Source organism: Loxodonta africana, chromosome 1, assembly GCF_030014295.1.
Source record: "Loxodonta africana isolate mLoxAfr1 chromosome 1, mLoxAfr1.hap2, whole genome shotgun sequence".
In the NCBI taxonomy this organism is placed as follows: domain Eukaryota; kingdom Metazoa; phylum Chordata; class Mammalia; order Proboscidea; family Elephantidae; genus Loxodonta; species Loxodonta africana.
In genome coordinates this window covers 228,503,260-228,516,775 of record NC_087342.1, presented here as the reverse complement: position 1 = coordinate 228,516,775, position 13,516 = coordinate 228,503,260, and the positions used below count along the sequence as shown (strand labels likewise).

Sequence of the window (13,516 nt, the reverse complement as noted above, 5' to 3'; positions counted from 1 at the left end):
GCGGGGAGCCGCAGACAGCGGTGGGCGCGTGCCCTCCGCCTCCGCCTCCGCCCGCCGCCGGGCTCCCGTGGGAACGTCCGCGCGGGCCGGGTCCGCGCGCCGGCAGGTAGGAGGGAGGTGGGCTCGGGCCGCGGGCGGCGGCGGGCGCGGGAGGCCGCGTGGTGGCCGGGCAATCGGGGCCTCGAGGGGCGCGCCGCTCGCCTGGCCGGGCCCGGACTGCGCGCGGACCCGGCTCTCAGGGCCTGATCCTCCCCGGTTCCCACCGAGGCCAGGTGCACCCCTCGGCGCCGTGAGCCCGGGCTCGTAGTCGCGAAAAGATGATGACAACGAGCAGTCTCGCCGCCCTAGTCTGAGCTTCCGACCGCAGCTGCTTGCTCGCCCCCGACCCTGCGATTGAACAGGTTCAGTGCGGATAGCTGTATGAACCCCATAACGGTAATTTCAAAGGGAAAAACCCCAGAAGGTTCTAAAATTAATTCCTTCACCCGATTCTAATCTGTAGCCTCAAAAAAAAAAAAAAAAAAAACCCATTGTCATCGAGTTGATTCCGACTCATAGCAACCTTCTAGGACAGAGTAGAACTGCCCCATTGGGTCACCAAGAAACGGCTAGGGGATTCGAACTGCCGACCTTTCGGTTAGCAGCCGAGCTCTTAACCACAGGCTTGCTTTTTACCGGTTGAGAGATTCTGGCTTTCTGTTCCTGAGGTTAACTAGTACTTCCCCAGTTAAGCTTATGCTGCTTTTAACCTCATTTGTTCTTGGGACTTTTTAGGAACCTAGCTTTCCCATTGATTTCCCTGTTTCTCACCCTCAAATCTTTGTCCTCATTTTGGCTTCCATATTGTTGCACTCTAGGTTTTTTTTTTTTTTTAATCTGCCCCTAAGTGTAGGTCCCAGGTGTCTCTGCTTATTTTCCTTCTGGCTTATTTTCTCATCCTTGACCATATCTTCAGTTCCATCACATTGAACTGGCATTCTTGAACTTCAGGTGCTGGCCTGGTGCCAGCATATTAATGACTTGTGTGGACTCTAGACTCCACCTGTCAGAGAGAACTAGTTCTTATGTCTCATCCTCATTTCAAAACTTGTTTTTCTTCCTGTGTTTCTGGGAATCATCCAGATTTAAAGCCTTCATCCATTTATTCAGCACACGTTTTTGTGCACCTAATATATGCTGACATGTTCTAGACACTGGGGGATGGAATGGTGAACAAGTAACCGATTTTAGTTGGGGGGAGAGACACTAAACAAATCAGTTATCAAGAAGGTACCAGGTGGTGATGTGAGGGAACGGCTACTTTGGTTAGGAGGTGTCAGCAGTAGCCTTTAGTTCCGGAAGGTTGCTGAATACAAAAATAACTTCTGTACATCAGCAATAACTAACTAGGAATTTTAATAGTAGCCAAAGATACTATTCATAACAGAAGTCAAAACTGAAGGTATTTAGAAATTGATCAAACTAAAGCTGGTTGGTGCTTTAGGAAGAGAAAAATATAATTGTTAAAAGGCATAAAAGACCCAAATAAATGGAGAGTTATACCATATTCATGGATGTGAAGACTCAGTATTATAAAGATGGCAGTTTTCCTCAATTTTGTGCAATTCCAATTAAAATTGCTTTATGGTTTTCCATGAAACTTGTAAGGTTGAACCTGAAATTCATAAGCAAAGGACCAAGAATAGTGAAGCCAGTTTTGAAAAAGAAGAAATTGGTCTCTCCCTACCACATATGAAAACTTAGTATAAGGCTATAAAAATTAAGACAGTATGGTGTTGGTTCAAGGATAGAAAAGTAGACTGGCGGAACAGAATAGAGAGCCCAGAAACATACCTATGTCGCTATGAGTCAAAATGGACTCTGGCAATGGATCGGAGTACACCACTAAGGAGCCCTGATGGCATAATGGTTAAGCATTCAGCTGCTAACCAAAAGGTCGGCAGTTCGAATCCACCAGCAGATCCAGGAGAGAAAAGACCTGGTGATCTTCTCCCCTAAAGATTACAGCCTGGGAAACCCTATGGGGCAGTTCTACCCTGTCACATGGGGTCACTGTGAGTTGAAAATCGATTTGACGGCACCCAACAACAACACATCTCATAGGTAAGTAACCATGGCCCATTAAACAAGTGAAAAAATCAGAAGCAATAACCTTTACAAGTTTGTTGTTGTTATGTACCGTCAAGTCGATTTCAACTTGTAGAGACCCATATGACAGATTAGAATTACCCCATATAGTTTTCTAGGCTATAATCTTTACAGGTGCAGATTGCCAGGCATTTTTCCCATGGAGCTGCTGGGTGAGTTTGAACTGCCAACCTTTCAGTTAGTAGCCGAGCACTTAACCTTTGTGCCACCAGGCTACTTGTTAAGTAGTTTGATGTGAACAGGATAGAATCACATCAACTAAGAAAAATTTACAAGCTTTTTATCTTGTGTTATCACTGTAGGGTATGGTTCAGAATGAAAACCTTTAAGTGATTATAATTTGTTTATATGAAGAAAAATAAAGCAAATGTGAAAATATTTGGGGCTGCTAAAACTGTTTTGGAAATTAGAACCTGATGAAATTATAATAGTTATTAGGAAGTGTCTATTAATGTATGATGTGTATTCTGTAGGCCTTCACTGACAGTATTAATACGTATCTTGCGTGACAGCATTACTCCCTTTTTTTTTTTGAGTGGCTGAGTTTAAATATTTCTATGTATTTTTTTATATCGGGCTATTTCTTTTCATCTTTCAGAAAATAGGAAAAACTGGTACATTCGGAATCTGTTGGAAGTAAAGGCCCAGTCTTACGGCTTCCCTCTGTTTTAAGCACGCACAGAATGTTGTTAGGTGCCGTTGAGTCAGTTTTCGACTCATAGCAACCCCATGTGACAGAGTGGAACTGTCCCATGCGTTTTTTAGGCTGTAGTCTTTACAGGAGCAGATCACCAGGTCTTTTTCATACAGAGCCACTGGGTGAATTTGAAGCACCAGCCTTTTGGTTAGCAGCTAAGCACATAACCATTGCACTACCAGGGCTCATTATGTACAGAATAAGGCCAAAACTAAGCCTATTGCTGTTCAGTAGATAGATTCCAGCTTGTAGCGACCCTATTGGACAGAGTAGAACTGCCCCATAGGGTTTGCAAGGCAGTAAATCTTTACAGAAGCGGACTGTCGCACATTTCTCCCGCAGAGCAGCTGGTGGGTTCAAACCGTCGATGTTTGGGTTAGCAGCTGAGCACTTAACCACTGTGCCACTAAAAGAGGGGGCAAAATGAGGCCTAGGAATTAACCGGACAGCTTTATAGGACATAGGGGCACATGTGTAAGAATTATCTGCTAGAGAGCTTAGTGTCTGCTGGATGAGAATGGTGATATTTCAGTGAAGACCAAAAGGACGAGTATGAATTTGACAAGGAAAAGAGGCAGAGAGAAAAACATTCACGAAGAAGGGGAGTGTCTGTGTCTCTGGGCCTACAAATTTGATTCCACAAATAAAAAACCTCTAGTGGCTATTTCTTAAGTGTACACCAAATGATTTCCCCCCATTTTCCGTAAACCTGCCAAAGGTTTTCTGTATGTTCAACCAAAGGACCATTTCTCACTGGAGACTCTCAAGGCACCTTTTCCTTTACAGCAAAAAGAAAAAAGTCTCATTATCCAAAGATAAATGGATATGGTTCTAGAATGCTGGGTTGTTCTAGAAGCCATTGCATCACACTAGATTATCTTTACTCAGTTGATGAATTAGTTGGGCGACGGTTCTCTTTCTTTGACACTATGCCAACGATTAAGTTTCAAAAAAATTTAACTATGTTGGGTACCATCCTGAGGGAGCTAGACAACAACTAAATACAGTGAAACTTGTGAGAGCCGGAACTCGGTGGAACTGCATTGTTTTTACGGGCCTCACAAGTCTTCAGTCTTTGACAGGGCACAGTCACCACTTTTCTCTTGAACCTTTTAGTGGGAAATACCTGACTTTTCCTTCTCTTGACAGGTTTTTGCCTTACATAGGTTCCGTCTTTTGCAGGTTTTACTGTATGTCCATGGGTCCTAAGTATATCTTCCACTCAGACAGAGCTTCTCATTTCTGTAGCGCCTCTTTTTATCAAACTTATGTATGTATATGTATTTTATATATACGTATATGTTTATATATATATATATATATATATCATGGAGCCTTGGTAGCATAGTGGTTAAGCATTGGGCTGCTTACCAAAAGGTCAGCAGTTCAAATCCACCAGGCATTCCTTGGAAACCCTGTGAGGCAGTTCTACTCTGTCCCATAGGGTTGCTATGAGTCAGAATCGACTCGATGGCAATGGGTTTTTATTATAAATACATTGTTTATATTGTATAATATAAATACATTTAGATGTCTATGTTTGTATTCTGATTGATAATCTGTATTTCTTATTTCCTATCAATCATTGCTCACCAATGGACACAGTTTGAAGAAAAATAAAGTACTCCCAAAAATGTTATTTTAACAAGTCTGCTTAAAGTTTTTAAGGGAGAAAAAAATGTTTTTAATCAAAAAGATTTTTTCTGGTCTTGGGAAATCAAACTTGGTGGGCAATCTGCTGTAATGTTGACATGTTTTTGTAGTCAAAAGACGCATCTTAAATCACGTGCTCCATTAAGCCTGCTGTAACTGTTCCCCACAGGCAGAATGTCCCTGGCTGCTTGTTGTGTAGCCTGTGGCAGAAGGATGGCAACGTCTCCTCCCTCGCTGAAGAGCAGCACCTACTGGCGAGAGCTCCGTGAGTACAGCTCAACTAGCAGGGCCGTAGTGTAGACATGGGGCCGTGATGGTGGCTGGGTTTCCAGGGGGCCCGCACACATATATTTAAGCTACGATGAGCCTCAGATTTGTCTTTTCTGTATTAATACCCATTGCATCAATTCCCACTCATAGCGACCCTATAGGACAGAGTAGAACTGCCCGCTAGAGTTTCCAAAGAGCATCTGGTGAATTCAAACTGCCAACCTTTTGGTTAGCAGCCATAGGTTTTAACCATTATGCCACCAGAGTTTCCTTTTCTATTTTAATGGCCCACTTTAAATTTGTAGGCCCAGAGCCTTACACACTCACTGTCCTTGGAAATTCTTTTCCCTACCCTACTTTTCACATCAAATTTATATTTGTCTTTCTAAACTTGACTTAAGGAGCCCTGGTGACACAAAAGGTTGACTGCTGACTGAAAGGTCGGTGGTTCAAACCCACCAACTGCTCTGTAGGAGAAAAGGCCTGGTGGTCTGCTCCTGTAAAGATTACAGCCTAGGAAACCTTATGGTGCAATTCTACTCTGTCACATAGATTCACTAGGAGTTGGAATCGACTTGACATAACAATACAACAACAACAAATTTGACTTGGAGTCCCTGAGCGGTGCAAACAGATAACATGCACGATTGCTAACCGAGAGGATGGAGGTTTCAATCCTTCCAGAGGCACCTTGGAAGAAAGGCCTAGTGATCTAAAGAATCAGCCATTGGAAACCCTACAGAGCACAGCTCTACTCTGACGCACGTGGGGTTGCCATGAGTTGGAATTGACTTGACGACAACTAGAAAGCTTAACTTAAATATCACTGTATTCTCATTAAACAGATATTTATTAAGCTCCTGTTTTGTGCCAGGCACTGTATTAGGATCTGGGGAGACAGTGGTGAGCACACAAGATGTTTGTTCTTGCCCTGTTGGAGCTTAGCACTCATCTACTGTCCCTGACACCCTAAACCAGGTAGATCTTGTCACTTATCCTGTAGAGTGAACTATAACAGGTTTAGTTGTCTGATTTCCCCTACAGACTGTACACTCTGAGAAGGAAATGTCTTCTTTACAGTTATATTCTCAGTTGCTTGTTATTATGCCTGGCATATAGTAGACGTTCAAATATTATTTGTTGAATAGTAGAATGAAATAAATTACCTTCTTTGAGCATTATTTCCTTTATTTGCAAAATGAAAAGATTGGCCTGGGTCACTACGGTCCCACTCATTCAACATGTTATTCACACAATACGAATTACTGTGCACACACGGTTTTCACTGATAATTGTTCCTTCATAAACATCACGTCCATCCTGTCAGAGCCAGAACACACGAGGTGCTCCTAGAGCGTTACCACGTGGAAAGTAGATAGCAGACAATGATAGAAACCACTTCTAAATAACGGTGGAAGGCCAGTGTTTACTCTTGTATCACTGGGTGGGCAAGTCTTAGGTGTCAGCAGGTGCTCTGCCCCCTTCCATGCTGGTCCAGCTCTCACCCAGCAGCATCAGGACAAGCCTGGGCCAGTGTCACCACAACTCTCAAAACACAACTGCGGCAGGGCCACCCCTACACAGGCTGCACCCTGGCTGGGCAGATAGCTCCCCTGTACTCTGGGTCTCTGCTGCTTCCAGTACTGTCTCAGCCCTCAGCTCGTTTCAGTTCTTGGCCCGCTGCTCTCAGACTGCTCTGCTGCCGCTTCTCTGTTCACAGACACTGGCTTCTGCTTCCTCCCTGCCTCTGCCTCGCCTTCTCCCAGTTCTGTCTCCTGCTGGGTCCTGGGTTTCTGCTGTTACTAGTGCCTGTCTGCTGTTCTGCTGTGACTAAAGAATTTTTCACTCTCTTATCCCCCAGATTGATGTCTCCACATGACACGATTGGGGGAAGGGTGTTTATTATGGATCAAATTATGTCCCCCCAATATGTGTTGTAAATTCTAACCTCTGTGCCTGTGGCCCTGGTGGCAGTGGTTAAGAGCACCTGACCCAAGCCATGGTGTTTTCAGTCGCCTCATATACATGCAAAAGCTAGACAATGAATAAGGAAGACCGAATAAGAATTGACACCTTTGAATTATGGTGTTGGGAGAGAATATTGAATATACCATGGACTGCCAGAAGAACAAACAAATCTGTCTTAGAAGAATTATAACCAGAAAGCTCCTTAGAAACATTGGACATGTTATCAGGAGGCATCAGTCCCTGGAGAAGGACATCATGGTTGGTAAAGTAGAGGGTCAGCGAAAAAGAGGAAGACCCTCAACAACATGGATTGACACAGTGGCTGCACCAATGGGCGCAAGCATAACAACGATTGTGAGGATGGCACAGGACCACACAGTGTTTCATTCTGTTGTACACAGGGTGATTGATTGATGAGTCGGAACCGGCTAGACGCCACCTAAGAACGACAGCAACTGCCAGTCATTACAGGCTGTATAGATAATTGAAGAGACGATTTTGAAAACAGTAAGACAAATACTGCCAAATACTGATTATCAAGCAGCTCACCGTCACAGAAGCATTAGAAAGAAACAAGTAAATGAGAGAAGTGCACCGGAAGTATTGAGTGCCAGAGATCAATTTCACGAAGCCATGTAACTACCCCATCGTTGACACATGTGAATCTTGCATGAAAAGAAGGGCAAAAGTGCATGAAGTTCTTTCCAGTAGATTTTCCTTCTTAAGTAATGTGACCATACCTAATGAACCATGCATGAAGACTTCCAAGAAATTACTGCAGGCTTATCCTGATGACTTAAATATAGACCTTTACAGAGAAGTGTGACAGTTTCATTCCTACATGAGAACTAAGTTTACAGATTCAGGGAAGACGAATTTTACTCATGTAGGCATGTATGATTCCATAATAGAAGACAAAATACAATGCGCATTTCCCAATGTTGAGGTGGCTTTACGCATATTCCTAACATTAATGATCGCAAACTACACGACAGAATGCCCATTTTTGTCCCTAAGGGGACTCAAAAACCTCAGCTTACAACAAAGATCCAAGAAAGACTTGACTCATTATCCTTATTGTGTATGGAAATAGATATTGTTCAGCCACTTAATTGTGATGAAATAACTGAAGAATTTATAAGAGCAAAGAATAGAAGTGTTTTTAATTATAACATGTTAAAGATGAGAGATCTATCTAAAAATACAGTAGTTATAATATTTGTTTTCCGATATTAAATTTTGTTTTATGACATCTTTACATTTGTTCATTTCTAATAGCATTTGTTACAGAATAAGTATCAAAGTTGAAGTATAAGCCTTTTAAAACAAAATTGGTGAAAGTCCATTTTTCATTGTGGGAGATCAACAGAATTTTACATTGATTGTTGAAACAACTAAGTTCACCAACTCATTTTCTTTGTTGTAGAATACGTGGAATATTCTTTTTGTAGAAAATGTGATGTATAGTAAAAATCTTAGTACCACGCATCCACTGAAAATTTTATAATCCACTTCATCTCATTCCGCTGAAATGACATATGCCAATTTTATGTTCAGTGTTTAATATCATTTGTTGTTGTTTTTAGGTGTTGTCGAGTCGGTTCTGATTCATAGCGACCCTGTGTACAAAAGAAATAAACAGTGCTCAGTCCTGCTCCATCCTCACAACCGTTATGCTTGAGCCCATTGTTGCAGCCACTGTGTCAATCCGTCTACTGAGGGTCTTCCTCTTTTTCACCGACCCTCTACTTTACCAAGCATGATGTCCTTCTCCAGGGACTGATCCCCCCTGATAACATGTCCAAAGTATGTGAGTTGTAGTCTCGCCATCCTTGCTTGTAAGGAATATTCTGGTTGTACTTCTTCCAAGACAGATTTGTTCATCCTTTTAGCAGCCAAGGTATATTCAATATTCTTCATCAACATCACGATTCAAAGGGGTCAGTTCTTCTTTGATCTTCCTTATTAATCGTCCAGCTTTTGTATGTATATGAAGTGATTGAAGACACCATGGTTTGGGTCAGGCGCACCTTAGTCTTCAAGGTGACATCTTTGCTTTCCAGCACTTTTAAAGAGGTCTTTTGCAGCAGATTTGCCCAATGCAGTGTGTCTTTGGTTTCTTGACTGCTGCTTCCATGAGTGTTGATTGTGGATCCAAGTAAAGTGAAATCCTTGACAACCTCAATCTTTTATCATGCTGTCGCTTATTGGTCCAGTTGTAAGGATTTTTGTTTTCTTTATGTTGAGGTGCAATCCATACGAAGGCTGTGGTCTTTGATTTTCATTAGTAAGTGCTTCAAGTCCTGTTCACCTTAAGCAAGCAAGGTTGTATCATACATAATGCATGTTGTTAATGAGTTTTCCTCCAATCCTGATGCCCCGTTCTTCTTCATATAGTCCGGCTTCTCACATTATTTGTTCAGCGTACAGATTGAGCAAGTGTGGTGAAAGGATACAACCCTGATGCACACCTTTCATGACTTAAAACCACGCAGTGTCCCCTTGTTCTGTTTGAATGACTGCCTTTTGATGTATGTCCAGGTTTCTCATGGGCACAACTAAGAATTCCCACTCTTCGCAATGTTATCCATAATTTGTTACGATTCACACAGTAGAATGCCTTTGCATAGTATAACAAACAAACAAAAAACCCAAACCCATTGCTGTCGAGTCAATGCCAACTTATAATGACCCTGTAGGACAGAGAACTGCTCTGTAGGGTTTCCAGGGAATGGCTGGTGGATTCAAACTGCCAGCGTTTTGGTTAGCAGCTGTAGCTCTTAACAACTACACCACCAGGGTTTCCTTAGTATAAAAAAGTTGCATTTAAAAAGTTACATCATGGATAGTTAACACACACACACACACACACACACACGCATGAATATATAAAAGTCGCGTATCCTGTTTGAATGCTTGAGTAAGCAGAGGCTGGGGCTCCACAGATTATCAGTGCCTGGGGCCCTCACATGCCTTAATCAGGCCCTGTCCCTCTTAGTTGGGTCGGTCTCGCTCATTGGCCTCAGGTGTGGTCCTACTGTCAGAACCAGGACTAAAAGACCAAATCATCCTCCACAAAGGCGTTCTATGCCTTGCAGTCATCTTTCATCCATTTGACAAATACTTATTGACCTTCTATGTGCCAGATACTATCCGAGGCCCTGAGGACACAGTGTTGAATGAGACAAAGTCCCTGTCCTCATGGGGCTTCCTTTTGGTCTTTAGAATAGCTCTGCTTTTCAGATAGATCCTTTCATGTAGAAAATTGTTTGATTCTATGTTCTAAATATAAAAAGAGAAGAGGGGTCAGGGAAGGGAGCTTCTCTCATCAATTCTAGCACAACAAACTCAAGAGCAAGAGTGATGAATTTACTTTTGGATAGAAGGAAAGGCTGTGAGACTCTGTCTGTTCCCAGGGGCCCAGTGAAAAGGGATAATTTAGTGGTAGCAGTAGAGGGGGACCCAGGCCAATGCCTGGGGCCCACAGGGTAGGGGTGGGGGAAACGTCCAGGAAGGAAGAATGTCCCAGGGAGTTGCAGCCAAGCAGCCCTATGTGCCACAACTTTCACCCCGCAGACCTGCCGGGACTGTGCTGTCCCCACCTGGTAGACCCACCACTGGGATGCTAGAGTGGGGGGGGGGGCGGGGAATTCCCATTACCAGTGCCTGATGCGTAGGTGAGGTCAAGCCAGGAGCATTTCCTTCTCCCTCAGTTGTGTTCTTGGCCGCATGAGTTGAAGCTCTGAACAAAGGGAATACTACCTCTAGACCGCAAATAAATTATAGGTTAAATAGATTTTTGTGGGCTGGACTTGGTACCTAGCCATCGTGGGTGGTAGGTATCAGTTAAGATTGTGTTCAGCGCAGACAATTTAGAGCAGAAATAGCACCTTATCCCCTTTGTCTTCCTGCCCCATTATCTTTAGTGTGTGTCTTTCTCCTCATGGTTGCGAGGTGGCTGCTGAATCCCTGGACATCGGAAAGCAAAAGGGCCAAAAGCTGCCTTATGGAGCTTTGTCTTTTTTTTGGGAAGGGATCTCTCCCTAGCGACTTCCGCCTCTATCTCACTGGCCACACTGCAGAGTCATCTGGGAAATGAGATATTTCTTGCAATGAAGTTGTGTTAGTAAGGATTAAGAAGTTTATGTATACTGAATAGGCAACTAGGTGTGTCTGCCACTAGGATTTTTTTAATCTTTTTTTTAAAAAAATGCTTTCCAAGTTTCAAACAAGGATTTATAAATGAGTTTGTAGAGTGCAGTGTGTATTTAAAGTGGGGCTACCCTACATATGGCACTTAATCACCAACTGTAACATAGTTACTTTGGGAAAATTCATTTTGTGTCCTTTTTTTACTAAAACCAAAAAAAACCCACTGCCGTGGAGTCAAATTCCCACTCATAGTGACACTATAGGACAGAGTAGCACTGCCCCACAGGGATTCCAAGGAGTGCCTGGTGGATTTGAAATGCTGACCTTTTGGTTAGCAGCCAAACTCTTAACCACTATGGTACCAGGGTTTCTGTGTCCCTACTGGAGACACCAATCCCTTGGTACAGTCATGGTAGTGATAGGGAGCAGTCTCCCTGTTCTTTTCTTTAATTGGTTGTAAACCACGAAAGGAGCCAGAGAGAAGTAGCTTCCAGGGCATGTCTTCAGTGGAACCCCTGTAGTCTGGCAATTTCAGTAGTGGGGTGAGGCCTGGGGGAACTGGAGGTGGGGCAACGGGACAATGAGAGTGAAAGGCCATAAATATAGTTGTATTTGTGTGCCCAGTACTTGTTGATTAGAATGTTTGTATCTGTGAATAGGAAACTGTATGTTGATAGCAACTGACTCTATTCACGGGAAAATATCAGTAATGTCTTATGTGATTATATATGATACAAGTAGAGACTAACACTGTTGCCTGTTTTGTGTCAAATGTTTAAAACTGAGTTTCATCACACTGACTTTTTTCCTTTCTTTTTGAAGGAAATATTATAAAGTTTACTGGCTCCCTTATTCTAGGGTAAGTGTCCACTGGGAAATACTAATTGATTTGGTGACATTACTACTTGAAATCTCAGGGGAAATGATTCACAGGTAGCCCGGGGTAATGAAACAGTATAGGTTTTGGAATGAGAAGGGTTAATCACTGGTTCTGCCACTTAGATGTTATCTCGGTCAAGTTACTTACCTGTCTGAGGCCTGTTTTCTCTTGGGTCCAATAGGCAAGGGGGTTCTGCCTCCCTCCAGCAGGGGCTGTGAGGAAAGTAACTGATACATACATAGCAGGCATTCTCTCATTAGCTTTCACACATTTTAAATCACCACAGTGGGCAGCATTTTGTCTTAAGTTCTGAAGTGGGTGAAGAAAGTAAAAAATGAGCCTACCGTGTTTTTCCACAAATAACATGCCCATGTTAGTAATGAGCCCACGCATAGAACACGTGGAAATGATGAAGTTAAGTAAAACAGTCCTGGCATAACACATGCATTATTTGTATAAAAAACACAGTAGTCAAAATTATTTTAGAGAATCTCTTAAATTACCACTCAGGTTCAGAGATGGAGGTGGAGTGGGAGAACAAGTCACGTCTCCCCCGTTACGAGCCTCCAGAGGGTGGCGCAGGTCTCGCTCCTTCAGTTGTTCCTCAGCATTCTCTTACCTTTTGCCCTTTTGTGGGGGCAGGGACTATATTCGTTCAATTTACGTATAATAGTAGTCTACTACATTTATTAGTAATACTTCTTTTTTCACTAGTATAAATAAAAAGCTAATTCATAGATGCTAAAATGATGGGGATAGAATTTACACTTTTGCATTTTACCCAGATACATGGTGTTTCTCCATCATGTTGTAATGTAAGCCAAAGCATATTTAGGTGATTTTTCCTTTGACTCGTTTTGGGCAGAGAATAAACATATATCCTTTTCTGTAATGCAGTCTCTTTGTCTAGATTCTAGTCAGGGATAGAGTAGAAAGAACCCCTCGTTTTTTGGTAAGGAATTTTGTCTTTCATGGAAAGTGTGGTAAAAATTCTCCACGCATGTGGTCTCTCCGGCTGCTCAGATAGGCTCCCCAAGAGAGGAGAGGCTTCCTGAGAGTTTCTCTCTGGCCAGTGTCTGGCCTTTCTGCCCCTTGCTTGCTTTAGGCTGGAGACTGAAGGCCAGGAGAAGGCTCACGACAGGATGCACCTGTGTCTGGATTTACCTGGTGGCCGTAGCTCAGTCTAGTTGGGGAAAAAATCTCCATTGAGGGCTGCACACCAAACTTCATTTCACATGTAAAAGCTGAATTTAGGTTTAGTTCTTAGGAGACCAAAAGCTTTCAGATGCTAGAGATGGGAGTATAAACTGGTATAACCTTTTTGAAAAAACAGTTTGTCATTACCTCGTAAAGCTGAACAGTGTGTATACCATTGGAAAGTATACACACTGCCCTGGAGAAGCACATGCTAACATGGAAGATGTGGGGTAGCATTGCCTGCAGGAAACGCCCATGTCTGGTGGGATAGATAGATAGATTGTGGTGTGTGTATACTGTGGATGACTCACACGCCCACAAAAGAGAAGTGCGGAGGTTAGAGATACATGCAGCGCGGGGATGCCTCACAAGCATCAGGCTGCACAAAGGGTACACCTAGTGCAGTTCCACTAGAATAAAGGTCAGAAACAGGCAGCGCTGAGCTCTCTTGTTGAAGGGTGCACATGTAAGTGGTAAAGCTATTAAAAAAAAGCGAGGACGTTATAATAAAAGTCAGAATAAGAATTACATGGAAAGCTGAACAGATCATT

General features: G+C 42.9%; 1 protein-coding gene across 4 annotated transcripts in view; it reads left to right on the top strand.

Annotated features, from left to right (window-relative positions):
* The first annotated feature begins 15 nt into the window (after positions 1-15).
* The window catches only part of SERAC1 (serine active site containing 1), a 60,891-nt gene continuing 47,390 nt past the window's right edge, over positions 16-13,516 (top strand). Inside the window, exons 1-4 of one of the 4 annotated variants that reach the window (XM_023559339.2) lie at positions 88-106; positions 273-435; positions 4,668-4,763; positions 11,711-11,747. In XM_023559339.2, the coding sequence (XP_023415107.1) occupies positions 4,673-4,763; positions 11,711-11,747 (128 nt within the window). In that variant the 5' untranslated portion in view covers positions 88-106; positions 273-435; positions 4,668-4,672. Of the gene's footprint in view, positions 107-206; positions 4,116-4,667; positions 4,764-11,710; positions 11,748-13,516 lie in introns of those variants that run through there. The other 3 variants (XM_003419200.3, XM_023559338.2, XM_023559340.2) reach the window with 3 other exon arrangements.